The sequence below is a fragment of the Choloepus didactylus genome, chromosome 2 (genome assembly GCF_015220235.1).
Source record: "Choloepus didactylus isolate mChoDid1 chromosome 2, mChoDid1.pri, whole genome shotgun sequence".
Classification (NCBI taxonomy): Eukaryota; Metazoa; Chordata; class Mammalia; order Pilosa; family Megalonychidae; genus Choloepus; species Choloepus didactylus.
The window spans coordinates 107,309,919-107,324,194 of NC_051308.1; the positions used below are offsets into that span (position 1 = coordinate 107,309,919).

A 14,276-nucleotide genomic window follows, 5' to 3' on the forward strand; every position below is an offset into this window, starting at 1 on the left:
TGATTATTTACTTAGGGAGGATCATATGGTGTATGAATAATACTGTTAAAAAATAAATAAAGGGATATAAGTGCTGGAGAAAATGTGGAGAGAGGAGCATACCCATTCCCTGTTGGTAGGGAACTAGAATGGTGCAGCCCAGCTGGAGAGCAGTGTGTTGGTTCCACAGGAAGCTAACTATGGGGTTGCCATATGGTTCTACAACCCTGTTATTAGATATATACTTGGAAGAACTAAGAGCAGGGACACGAGTGGACATTGCACACTGGTGTTTATGGCAGCCATATTCACAATGCACAACAGATGGAGGTGGCCTAAAGGTACGTGACTGATAAATGTAATGGTGAACTTGTGGTGTGTACGTACAATGGAATACTGAGCATAGAACCTTGAATAGGGGTTGAGATCTGGTTGGTTTGTTCAGGTTATTGTGAAACTCTGATACATCCCAGAGAAATTTGGGCAGGCCAACAAGGAGATAGCTGCCATGGTGATAAAAGGAATAACAAGAGCAGGAAACCCCATTATGCTAGGTTAATGGGCTTTTCCATGATTCATTTCTTGCAGTGGCAAGAAGAAATGAAGTTGTGAGGTATGCACCTTAGGTGGATAAACCTTGAGGACAGTATGTTGATTGAAATAAGCCAGAATTGAGAAGAGAAACTTTGTAACACCTCACTAATATGGACTAACTATAATGTGCAAACTATGAGACCCGAACCTGAGAGCAAGTTCCTAGATTGTAAGCTCTTACAGCAGTCACATCTATTCATGAGTTGTAGTCTGAGATGCTGAGCTGTTTGTATATAACCTGGTTGGTCCCTGTAACTTCAATATCTGTGTGACACCTGAAACTCAGAGCCAGAGTTCATTAGCTGTGAATGACAGCATTACCCATATAGAAAATGCAAAAAAAAAAAAAAAAAAAAAAAGCTGAAAAAGAGACCAGACTTCAGTTAGAGATATGAATGAAGTAGACTTTATTAGAACTAAGGTAAACCAGAATAAAGGATAAAGGATGACATTGTCTGTGTTTTAAAACCTGAACTTCTGTGTGAGACCAAAGGGATGTTCATTTGGTACAAAATCTATGCTTTCTGTAGCATACTATATAATGTAACTTGTAGGGTCAGTTTATTCAAACACCGTAATTACATAGAACCTTGAATAGGGGTTGAGATCTGGTTGGTTTGTTCAGGTTATTGTGAAACTCTGATACATCCCAGAGAAATTTGGGCAGGCCAACGAGGAGATAGCTGCCATGGTGATAAAAGGAATAACAAGAGCAGGAAACCCCATTATGCTAGGTTAATGGGCTTTTCCATGATTCATTTAGAGCTGTCTCTAGTCCAGCAGTAGCCTCTTCATAAGTTTGTATAATATGGGAAGAGGCCATAAGAGTCCTCATATTTCTAATTCTTCCTTTTGGAAGCTTATGAATAGCCATTTGGAGAACAGTATCAGCTATGTAACAGGAACCATCCCAATGTACAGGTAGTACTTTGTATACCTTGGGTCCACATACAAAATAATGTCCTTAAACAGCTTAATAAGAATATCTACTGCCTTTAAGGAATGGGATATTATCTTATAGAGTGAATTGGGTACGAACTCCAAAAGGAGGAGCATAATCATCATAATCTTCATTGTTATCTGATATCTTGGTACCATTTAACCAACAATTTCCCTTGCCTGAAACTTTAGCCCACCAGAAATTTGTGCCTTGAGAGAATATGTCTTTATGTTATTAAAACCTTGGTGTGCTTAGAGAAAAATGCTGTCTCTAATGGGCGTCTGGCCCCTACAGTATGCTCCTGTCTCACGAAAGTAAAGGGAGTCTTGCCATATAGAAACTGCGTATTTACAGTGCCCTATAGGGTTACCATTGTTATCTCTCTGGTTTCTAGTAAAACACCATATTCTTTGGGTTAAAGAGATTCCATCATAAATCCCATCTTGGGGACCCATAAGGTGCAGCCCAGAGTCATCTTAAAAAGGATATCTATCCAATTAGGTATATCGATGTTTCCTATCAGGGCTAATTCTACAAGTGTAAGGGGGATGGTTATTACAGGAATACCTATTTTTGTGGGATGGGAACAGACCCAGCAGTTATTCTGATTGGTTTCATTTGCTACGTGGTATGCGAGAATGATGAAAGAATTGTGTTCAAGGTAGTAGAACATAGGGAAGAATAGGTTAAAGAGGAGATAAAAGAAAATCATGGTGATAGTGTTTACTGGAGAGGCAGATTGGGCATTGTAAGGTTATAGGATGAATAAAAGAATGTTAAGACTGATGGTGAAAAGGAAGACAGGGTATAATCTTTGGCAAACATACCAAGAGACACAAATAGAGAGCTTATAGCTACAATTAAAAATCTTTCAGCCATTAGTCAGACAAAAATACACTACTGCAGAAACATAGAACTATAAAACTCTCTAGTTTATATAAAAGAGCTGGCTTTCTCTCCTTGCCCTACTCCTAAATATTTTTATCAGAATTTTTGTTCTTGGCAGGTGGGACAAGTTGAGGTTATTTATTTAATATGAGGGTTAAGCTTTCTTATTAATATTTGTAGAGGACAGTTTTAAGATTTTTTGCCCTGATGTGTAATCTTACAGAAGTTTTGTCCTATTTCTCAGGCCTTTTGACCCTCAGATTTACTGTAGAAAGAGGGATCTTGTAGGTACCTTTCTGGGCCAGTCCAGTTAGCTTTTACCATCCAGGATTTAGCATCTGAGGTTCCAACCAACATGTGTACAAGCTGATATAAGTCAGGTAGACCTGGACCATTTGCACCCAAAAGAAATCTAAAGTATTCTGTGAATATTTGCTGGTCTTATTTGTGAGAATCTTCAATTAGACCTCTTTGTTCAATTCAGGTCCATGATTTAAATTCCACTCTGGCATGCATGCCAAAGCTTGATAGAAAGCTTAATCTTTAAAGTAGAGACTGGACTAGATCATTTTCCTTCAGGCAGTCAGGACAGCTTGGGGGCAGGGCTGGTTTGTTTCCTTGTGTTCAATTTTTGGCCTTTTCTTTTTCTAATGAACATTTAAATGAAGGGATTGCGGAGGCAGATTGTGATCTAGCAGCCTTCACACCTGGATCTCTTTTTTTTTTAAAGCACCTCTCTCAAGTGCACGATTCTGTTCATATCAAAAGTTTCTCAGAGTAGACACTGCTAAGACAGATTGTCCTTCATATCCACCCATGCACAGAGAAAGTCACAGGTAGCAAGTCCCTAGTGTGAGTACATATTAGAAGCAGGAGTTTTTATAGATGGAGGAGAGGGAGATTTAGAGCATGAAGAGCCCATTATGCTGTGGTCAGATGAACTGTGATATATGCCCCACATGTCTCAGGTACCTGAGCTTTTATACTCAACCACCTGGAAACCATTCTGACCTCAGTAGAGTCCCCTCAGGGAATGGAAGCATCAGACAGATGCCCAGACCAAACCAAGAGCATCTCTATGGGCAGAAAATGGGGCTCCAAGAGAGAAAGGGTCAGAAAATTAGAGAGTGGGAGAAAGAAATGAAATAAAACCAAATGAAGGATCTGATGAAATCAAAGGTACCTAAACCACAGTCCTGAATAAAGGTAATTAAACTCAATGCAAATTGCAGAGTACAGATATAGGAAGGGCTTACCTGGGACATGTAGACTCATGGTGATCAAGCAGTAGACACAGGAGTCTGTCATGGGCACCTCACCTGATCTGACACCAGAGCTCCGCAGTCCCAGAGGGGCACCTTCTATATCTTGGTGGACCTCCAAACTTGTTGAAAGGCAAATCAGAGTTGAGTGTGCAGATTACAGCATTTTATTCAGGAATAAAAGTTTGCTGCAGGAAGGAAGCCAGGCCACTTGCAAAAATGGAAGCAGCTTCAATCTTCTAGTGATGGCAAGCAATTTTTATAACCATTAAAAGGAGGTTAGCTTGACTCCTATTTGTTAGGTTCGGGCTCTGGGCCCCTCTCCCCAATCCTGCCCTTCAGTATTTTGTGATAGAGCCACCGCCCTCACCCCACCCTAGGAACCCTGCAGATATAAGCCTCTGCTCCGGGCCTAGGAATCCTGTGGGTCTGCAATAAGGCACTGCCCCCAAGCTTAGGACTCCTGGAAGTTAAAATTTTAAACCTTCCTGCTTCCAAGTCCCCACTTTCAAACCAGCCAATGGTAACTTGCCAACTACCCCTTTTCCCAAAAGTAGCCACTGAGAAACTGCCATACCTAGACCTGCCAGCTTCCCCATTCCTGGACAAAGAACTTACCACCAACCATCTTTTATAAGCCCTACTGTCCCCTTGGCTCGGGGCTGTTGCCATCGTCTTAGGCTTCAGATGGCCTGCGCACCACCAGACAATAAAACTCCTCTTGATTGAGTTTTCATCTGTTCTCTTCTCGATTGAAAAACCTAACACTATTAATTGGGTGAGAGTGTGTCCATCTTATAGGGGTAGGTTTAGGGTAGGTGGGCTTTATTTTCTATTGAGCCAAACCTAATAAACTATGGGCTTGACTGGCTATCTAGCTCAGCCAATTTGGTAGGTGTTTTAGTTTTCCTCAAACACTCAATACCATGTAACACGCTGGCTTAAACAATGGGAACTTAATGGATTATGGTTTTGAGGCTAGGAAAAGTCCAAATCAAGGCATAATCAAGGTGATGTTTTGTTTCCAAAAACTGGCATTCTGGGGCTGGCTGCCAGTAATCCTTGGTCCTGGGATCCTCGGTCACTTGGCAATGCACATGGTGGCCTCTCCTGGCCTCTCTGCTCTCTTCTGGGTTCTGTTGATATTCAGCTTCTGGCTGCTCGCTCTGTGACTTTCTCTCTGTCTGAATTTCATTCTGCTTATAAAGGACTCCAGTAATAGGTTTAAGAGCCGACCTGATTGAGTTGGGCCACACCTTAACTGAAGTAACCTCATCAAAAAGCTCTACCTACAATGGGCTCACTTCCACAGGAATAAATTAAGTTTAAAAACACGTGTGGGCTGCCCTCTCCCCGACGTGGGATCAGACACCCAGGGGAGTGAATCTCCCTGGCAACGTGGATATGACTCCCGGGGAGGAATGTAGACCCGGCATCGTGGGACGGAGAACATCTTCTTGACCAAAAGGGGGATGTGAAAGGAAATGAAATAAGCTTCAGTAGCAGAGAGATTCCAAAAGGAGCCGAAAGGTCACTCTGGTGGGCACTCTTATGCACAATTTAGACAACCTTTTTTAGGTTCTAAAGAATTGGGGTAGCTGGTGGTGGATACCTGAAACTATCAAACTACAACCCAGAACCCATGAATCTCGAAGATAATTGTATAAAAATGTAGCTTATGAGGGGTGACAATGGGATTGGGAAAGCCATAAGGACCACACTCCACTTTGTCTAGTTTATGGATGGATGAGTAGAAAAATAGGGGAAGGAAACAAACAAACAGACAAAGGTACCCAGTGTTCTTTTTTACTTCAAGTGCTCTTTTTCACTTTAATTATTATTCTTATTATTTTTGTGTGTGTGCTAATGAAGGTGTCAGGGATTGATTTAGGTGATGAATGTACAACTATGTAATGGTACTGTGAACAATCGAATGTACGACTTGTTTTGTATGACTGCGTGGTATGTGAATATATCTCAATAAAATGAAGATTTTAAAAAAAAAAAAAAAAAACATGTGTGGGGTACATAGCTCCAAACTACCACAATACAGATTTCAAATTTCAAAAGATATCAAGAGGAAACTCAAGAAAGAATTCAAACAGGAAGTAAGGCATAGGTTTTTTGGGTCTGAGGGGTCCCTGTGACTTTATATATGCCAAATCTTAATTTTCTCAGGCAAACTCTCCAACAGTGATGTTTGACATTTTCTGGATTTTCAAGGGCCTTAAATTCCAGCAGACTACTTCCCTGATAGGCTAACAGATGATCTTAACATGGCCTTCTCATTTCTTTGGCAGTGGGAGGTCTACTGTTACTTTAAGTTCCCTGTTCTTGCTATGCTAAGAGAGCACACAACTGGGAAGTCACCACCATCATCAAGTGTGCTCAGGTGTGCTCAGCCTTTTCCTTACACTGTCTCATATAATTGCTATAAGTAAGACAGTCTCTGCTTTGTGGGGGAATACATTTACGTCTATCTTCCAATCTGAAACAAGTGACTGGTCTTTTGAGAGAAATATCCCTACCTGGAGTAACTTTTTTCTACATTGTCTTTGTTTCCAGGCTTCTATGACAAATACACACAACGGGTTAGCTTAAACAACAGGAATTTATTGGCTCTTGGTTTCAGAAGCCAGAAGGCATGCTTCTTTTTGGGGTTGGTAGCTTTCTGGCTGGCTGGTAATCCTTGGGGTTCCTTGGCTTTCCTGTCACATGGCGATGTCCTCTCCTTTCTTTTCTAGGTTCTGTTGTTCCAGCTTCTGGCTCCTCCCTGTGGCTTTCTCTCTATAAATCCTTCAGTTATAGGATTAAAACCCATCCTAGTTCAGTTGGCCACATCTTAACTAAAAATAGTATCTTCAAAAGGTCCTATTTACAATGATTCTATACCCACAGGAATACGATTACAATTAAGAACATGTTTTCTCTCGTGTACATAATTCAACCTGCCATATATATATTATAAATACACTATAATTTCTCCCTCTTTAATGAAGTTACACCAAGTAAAAACTTGAGACAATTCTGTCTCTTGCAGCCTAACTTTCTTTTAAAGGGAAAATGTCCCTTTTTGGTTATAAATCCAAATTCACAACAGCCACTATGTCCTAAAACAGCCAATATGTCATCCGCAACAAACTTTTTTAAAAAGGGACACACACTGGGAGCCCCTCGGCTGTTATCAATCAGCAGATGTATGTTTAGAGTGCTCCACACAATATTTTGTAAAAGCTTGAGTTAACATTTTTAAATCATGCATGTTCACACAAAATTCCAGATTTTCAGTTTTTCTTTTTTTTCATTTTTTAACTTTATTTATCAAAAAAATTAAAACAAACAAATAAGAAACAACATTTCAAACAAAACCAAAACAAAGGAATAACAAAAACAAATAGCCTAAAATAGTTACATTGCTTCCAACATTTTCCTATCATACCTCAAGAAAATTAGCAAACTATAACTGAACACAGAAACAAGAAAAACAAATAGCCTAAAATAACTACATTGCTTCCAACATGTTCCTACCATACCCCCCAAAATTAACAAACCATAGTCATTCCTGAGCATTCCCATAAAATTAAGATTATCCTCCATAATTTATCTGTTCTTATTAGATTATCATCCCCCCTTCACTATTTGCTGTCTATCGCTAGGTCCCCTACATTCTACAGTATAAACCACTTATTTCACTTATTTTCACAGAGTTCACATTAGTGGTAACATACAATATCTCTCTTTTTGTGCCTGGCTTATTTCAGTCAGCATTATGTCTTCAAGTTTCATCCATGTCATATGTTTCACGACCTCAATCCTTACTGCCGTGTAGTATTCCATCGTGTGTATATACTCCAGTTTTTCTTGAAAAATGTCGATTGCAGCCAAAGCTGAGCCTGAACTTATACATCACAACAAGCAGCTCTAGCTGCTTTCCTGTTCATTGCAGATCCCATCATTAAAACACTAAACACACAAGCACTTACATCCCCTTCATAATCTACTTGTCCCTGGTGAGATTCTGAGGTTGCACCTCTGTTTTGAAAGAATCACTTGGGCTTATAGACTTGTAATCTAATGGAAATGAACATAAATTCTTTTGGATAAAATATTAAAAGGATGTGACCAGATCAGCCTTATGATTGTTCCCTACTTCCTCGAAGTACCTCTTTTTCACTCTCAATTCCTAAGCAGACCAGGGCTGAAGTCCTAGGAACTTGAGGTCCTGGGCTCCAGAGAGACAGGCATCATGAGGAGAGTCACGGGATGCCTTCATAGAAGCTGTGAGGGAATTAAAAAGGGAAAAACCATTAAAGAAAAGGTGGATCAAGGGTAGAGGAGAGAGGAAACAGGAAGAGGGGTGAGGGGAGGATAGGGGGTAGGAAACTCACCGGTACTTCCTACACCACACGGTTAAGCCTACAATGAGCACAAGGAACACCAGTACTGCCAAGATGATCAAGCCCACGGAGGTGTGTCTCCCATCTCCTTTGGAGGAAAACAGGATGTCTTTCACCACAAGACCCCTCCCTATTTCAAGTTCATGTGGGGGCCAGGTGGTTTGTATTTCCTCCCCTACCTAAAGTGCCTACTTCCATTCCTTGTGCATTTGGATTCCCTATCTTTTCTCAGTGTCTGGGCATCCCTAATTCATAAACTTGAGCATATGACAGCATAGCATAGGGGCAAAGGGCAAAAGCTTTGTAGGGAGGCAGATCTGAATCTGAATCGAGCCCTTCCACTTACTATGTGACTCTGGGCAGTTTACTTAACCTATGTGAGGCTCCAATTTCCTCCAGTATAAAATGAGAATCATAGCACCTGCTTCAAAGGAGAGCCATGATGATTAAATGAAATAATGTATGCAGAGTATTCAGCCCACACACGGAAGCACTCAATAAACCATAGCAATCTTTGTCTGTCTTTCTGAAGTCTCTGGTTCTCTTTCTCCTGGAGAGTGAATCCTCCTGGATTCTTTATTTGCCCCCTACTTCTGGACCTCTGAGACCCTCATGTTCTTATATCTGGAACATCCTATCTCAATCCCTTTTGAAGTTAAGATTCTTCTCCTCCTCCTCTATATATTTGGAATCCCCTCTTTCCATCCCTTCTGGTTAGGGGCCTCATCTCCAAAACTCCTATGTCCTGGGTCATTCAAGTCCCATCCCTTTCCCAGCTCCTCTCTCTAAGGTAAAGAACAATTTTCCCCCATTTCCAACCTGAGCCCATGTTTCTTCTCACCCCAGTAGAGGATGATGTCCTGGCCTCCTAGGCTGCTGTGCCTCACTCGGCAGGACAGGCCAGCCGCCGCCCCAGCTGCCACATCCAGGGTCACCCGGAGCCACCATGTCCCGTCAGCATTGGGCAGGACATCGTCTCGCTGAGTGGCCGGCTGCTCCTGCTCACCCCGCATCCACATCACCCACACAGGCTTAGGGTGGAATCCTGAGACGTGGCACACCAGCAGCAGACGGCCAGGACCAGGGCTGGGGCCGCTGGACAGCCAGGCCTCAGGCTTCACTGTATCCAGCAAGGGAATGGGAGGATCTTACAATGAGGACCCCACACTCTGCATTAGAGACTCCAGATTTCATATCAGGCTCATGGCCCCCAACATTGCCATTTCTGGAGACAGAATGTCTTATACCTTCAATCCAGTTGTGCTACCTTCTCTAGGAAAACCTTCTCTCATACTCACTCATACCCCTTTCCCTGAGCCCAGTCTCATATAAATGCCCCCCCTCTGAACTCCTATAACATTCCGTTCAGTTGTAACATACGTAACATGTTTCAAATATTGTTGTAATTGGTAATTTCTCCTCGCATCCTCCCCCTCAAGCAAGTGTCCTGTCTGCCTTACCCAATTTTGGTCCCTGGTGTTTTTTCAATTCAATTCATGGAATCCAATTGGTGCTCAAATATCCATCCCCTCCCAGCCTTTGTCTTCCTCTGATGCTTAAAGAGATGAGAACACTAGAATGGAAAAATCCCTGGATGGAGCTCCAGAGTGGAAGGCAGTGAGGGAGGCGAGCTGACCTTGCTTTTCCAGTTCTGACTTCCCTGCTTCAAGGAGGCCACTGACAAATCGGGGGCAGGTGTCATTGAGGAGCCACTGCACTGTTTCCACAATCCCTTTGTCCTGGTTGAGCACATTAATGACTGTCTGGACCCCAGGTAGGGTCCCTGGAGCAGGCTTCCATGAAGTTCCTTGGAAACTCAGGAGATCTTTTCCTTGATATGCTACATGTAAGAAGCTTTTTGAGACACTCCCAGGTAGCACCTCACAGCCAGCAGACACCTGGACCTCAACGGGATCTGAGGAGAGATACGGAGAGAGATCAAGGAATGGTGTGGAAAACCAGAAGGGATCAAGGATGAGAAACTGGTGTGAGGGTTATACTGGGGACCCAGAGTTCAGGGGAATGAGAGTGGGTGACCTGGAGTGGGCAAGAACAAGGTATGTTGTGAGGAGTCAGAGCTGTGACATCTCCAGACAGAAGTGGAAGTCCGAAGAAGACGGAGGGAACAGAAAGTCCCATTGGGTCGGGCCGCAGTCTACAATTTGGGCTGTGTCCACTCTCTCCCCTTAGGTACCTGCCCGGGATCCCATTCCTCAGCTCACAGGTTAAATGCAGTATTCTGACGAAATCCTGAATATCCCTGGTGATGCTTCTTCGATAAACCCAAAATATATGCTGCAGATCCTCCCACTGCTGGTCGCTTAAATTGCCCTGGGACCAGGGCCGCAGTAAGCGGATGGTGTCCGAGTCATTGTGCCAACTGTGGGTCTGCAGCTCTCCAAGCCACGCGGTGGCGTCTGTGCGCGTCCAGCTGCTGTTGGCGAAGGAGGAGATCTGGAGGCAGCGGAGGGGGAAATTCTCTTGCAGAACTGGGAGAGAGTGCAGATTGAACGATCGTAGCGAGTGGCCGGGATTGCAGAAAGCGAAAAGAAAAGAAAGGAGAAAAAATAAAAAATAAAAAAAATAAAAGAGGGACTGGGCAAGTTGGTGGTGACAGTGAGCCCCACTCCCTCCCCCTAGACCAGGGCACGGGAGGTCTCAAGGGATCCTGAATTTCCGAGGTGAGTCCAGTCTCCAACCAGCCGATCACGCCTCCCTCCCTTTCCCAGCCCGGCTCCCTTTCGCCACCATCCCGGGAAGCGTACCTCGGGCACCCTCGTTCCACTCGCCTTTAGAACTTCTCCAAACTTGGGGGAGCCCCCAGAGCAGCAGAAACGGCAGGTACCTCATACTGCTGGTGTGGGAACCTCGCGGATGCCTCCGCAACTGAGCTCCGACCTCTGCTTTCTATCCCAAGCTGGTTCCCAGCCAGTTCCCACCTCCAGCCTCTGGCAGGACTCCCACTCCTACTTTCCTGGTGGCTTGGCTTTCAGTCCAGGCTTGCGATGCCTTTTGCGCTGTACAAGTGGTTTACTTTGCCTTAGCTACTTGAGCTAAGAGCTGTGGTTGGGGTAAAAGTCACAGTCCTGAAACTACCGGAAGTTTCACAACCAGCTTGGCTAAATCTCTTGTTTCAGTGAAGAGTTTGGGACCGCCTGGAGGACATGTTTACAACTTTTATTTAGGATCTAAAAGAAAGACGTAAAATTGTACAACCTCAACCATATCAAAACGCAAAGAAAAGAAGAAATCTAGGATTAGTCCCGGAAGTCTCTGAGTGAGACTATAGGTAATTTTAATTTGTTTTACATTTTCTTATGTTTTCCAAAATTTCCACAAGCACAAATATCTCATTTATAATAAAATAAAAACATTAACATTCATGTTCTTGGTTGAACATTGAGAGACTTTAATCCAGGTGGCTAAGATTCTTTACGACTTGGACAGCCCAAGATTCTTCCATCTATCCACTCGGTGTCCCCCACCTCTCTTTCCTCCCTCTCAGGGTCCTTGCCCTCCCATCAACCTTGCCCTTGCCCAAAGAGCTCCTGCCTCTTCTCTGTCTACGCTGTCTCCTCTTCCATCAGGGTGTCCCAGACTCTCCTCTTCTGCTCTCACCCCTCCTGCCCTGCCTTTTGGCCTGCTCACTTTCTCCTCTGGTTTCTTGCTCACTCACACTCCAAATATGAGCCTCTGTTTTACAGAACCATGACAGGATTACAGTGTGAACCTGGCCAGCCAATTCCCCCTTTCCCCCACTAAAAACAAGAGCAACAAGACATAGTGGTTCAGAACCTCAGCCTGCCATGAGGAAAGGTCCCCTTTTAGGCAAGTTAGAACCCAGGCAGCAACCTGGCACCACTCTCTCCCTCACTCCTTTATCCAATCCATCACCAACTCTTCTCCATTTTACCTCTTTTTAAATATTTCTCGAATGTGATCCTTCTTTGCATTTCCACCTCTACCACCACCTTGACCTTTCACCTGATTTCCTGAAATATCTTTCTGTGGATAGAGACCAAAATATTTGTATAGCCTACAAGACTGTGCATGGTCTGACCACAGTCTATCTTCTAACCTCATTTCTCACCCTACTCTCATTTGCTCTCTGCCCTAGCCTAGCTGATTTGCTTTCAGTTCCTCTAATATGCAAAGCTTCTTCCTGCCCAGGGTATGCTTGGCAAGCTTTGGCCCTCTCCACCCCAGACCTACTTAATTCCTACTCAGATTTTAGCTCATAAGTCACTTTTCTGGGGAGTCGTCCCAGACCCTCCAGACTCTGAGAAAAGGCAGAAGAACTAGGACAGCCCCCATCTCTATCCTTTGTACACTAGCTAGCTTTGGAACCAGCACATATCAGAGCCTGTAATTACAGAAATGTTCATATGTCTCTCTTCCTCTGTATCGTCTCCTCAATAAGCTGGATAGTTGTCAGAATGCAAAGATAATGTCTCCTTACTCTGGTTCCTCATATTCTGCCAACATCAGTGCTTCCATCCTCCCACCTCAGGTTTTAATAAGAGCCTTGGAGAGAAAAGACTTCACTCTACGCCTGGGTCTTGGAGTTATCCCTTACCAAGCCTATCTCAATAAGCTCAATGCTGCCCAAAACACTTTAAAATAATGTAGAGACCAACTGTGGTTCATTCCAGGCATGCAAGTATGGTTCAACATAAAAAAATCAATCAGTGTAATACAACGCATTAGCAAATCAAAAGGGAAAAAGTCAAATGATCATCTCAATAGATGCTGAAAAAGCATTTGACAAAATCCAGCATCCCTTTTTGATAAAATCACTTCAAAAGGTAGGAATTAAGGAAACTTCCTCAATATGACAAAGAGCATAATATGAAAAACCCACAGCCAGCACAGTACTCAATAGTGAGAGACTGAAAGCCTTCCCTCTAAGATCAGGAACAAGATAAGGATGCCCACTGTCACCACTGTTATTCAACATTGTGCTAGAAGTGCTAGCCAGAGCAATCCAGCAAGACAAAGAAATAAAAGGCATCTGAATTGGAAAGGAAGAAGTAAAACTCATTATTTGCAGATATGATCTTATATTTAGAAAACCTGAGAAGTCATCAATACAGCTACTTGAGCTAATAAGCAAATTTAGCAAAATAGCAGGATAGAAGATTAATGCACATAAGTCAGTAATGTTCTTATACACCAGAAATGACCAAACTGAAGAGACACTCAAGAAAAAGATTCCATTCTCAATGGCAACTAAAAAAATTAAGTACTTAGGAATAAACATAACCAAGGATGTAAAAGACCTATACATAGAAAATTATATAACTTTACTAAAAGAAATAGAAGGGGACCTAAAAAGATGGAAAAATATTCTGTGTTCATGGATAGGAAGGCTAAATGTCATTAAGATGTCATTTCTACCCAAACTCATCTACAGATTCAATGCAATTCCAATCAAAATTCCAACAACCTACTTTGCAGACTTGGAAAAGCTGGTTATCAAATTTATGTGGAAGGGAAAGATGCCTTGAATTGCTAAAAACATTCTAAAAAAGAAAAACGAAGTAGGGGGACTTACACTCCCTGACTTGGAAGCTTACTATAAAGCCACAGTAGTCAAAACAGCATGGTACTGGCACAAAGACAGACATATTGATCAATGGAACTGAATTGAGAATTCAGAGTTAGACCCCCAGATCTCTGGTCTACTGATCTTTGATAAGGCCCCCAAAACCACTGAACTGGGACATACAGTCTCTTCAACAAATGGGGCTGGGAGAGCTGGATATCCATATCCAAAAGAATGAAAGAGGACCCCTACATAAAAATTAACTCAAAGTGGCTCAAAGACCTCCATATAAGAGACAGTAACATAAAACTCCTAGAAGATAATGTAGGGAAACATCTTCAAGACCTTCTGTTAAGAGGTAGCTTCTTAGGCCTTATACCCAAAGCACAAGCAATGAAAGAAAAAATAGATAAATGGGAACTCTTTAAAATTAAAAGCTTCTGTACCTTAAAGGAATTTGTTAAAAAGGTGAAGAGGCAGCTAACTCAATGGGAAAAAAATATTTGGAAACCATGTATCTAACAAAAGACTGATGTCTTGCATATATAAAGAAATCCTACAGCTTAATGACAATAGTACAAACAGCCCAATTATAAAATGGGCAAAAGATATGAAAAGACATTTCTCTGAAGAGGAAATACAAAAGGCCAAAAAACACATGAAAAAAATGT

At 42.5% G+C, this 14,276-nt stretch overlaps 1 protein-coding gene across 4 annotated transcripts in view; it reads right to left on the reverse strand.

The window, feature by feature from the left end:
- Window positions 1–7,386: 7,386 nt before the first annotated feature.
- The window catches only part of LOC119526505 (antigen-presenting glycoprotein CD1d-like), a 35,198-nt gene continuing 28,308 nt past the window's right edge, over window positions 7,387–14,276 (reverse strand). For 2 of the 4 annotated variants that reach the window (XM_037825631.1, XM_037825630.1), the window contains 6 exons: window positions 10,826–11,248; window positions 10,283–10,549; window positions 9,697–9,975; window positions 8,902–9,180; window positions 8,052–8,148; window positions 7,387–7,941 (listed from right to left, as the gene is read on the reverse strand). In XM_037825631.1, the coding sequence (XP_037681559.1) occupies window positions 7,920–7,941; window positions 8,052–8,148; window positions 8,902–9,180; window positions 9,697–9,975; window positions 10,283–10,549; window positions 10,826–10,910 (1,029 nt within the window). In that variant the 5' untranslated portion in view covers window positions 10,911–11,248 and the 3' untranslated portion in view covers window positions 7,387–7,919. Of the gene's footprint in view, window positions 7,942–8,051; window positions 8,149–8,901; window positions 9,181–9,696; window positions 9,976–10,254; window positions 10,550–10,825; window positions 11,249–11,973; window positions 12,758–14,276 lie in introns of those variants that run through there. The other 2 variants (XM_037825632.1, XM_037825633.1) reach the window with 2 other exon arrangements.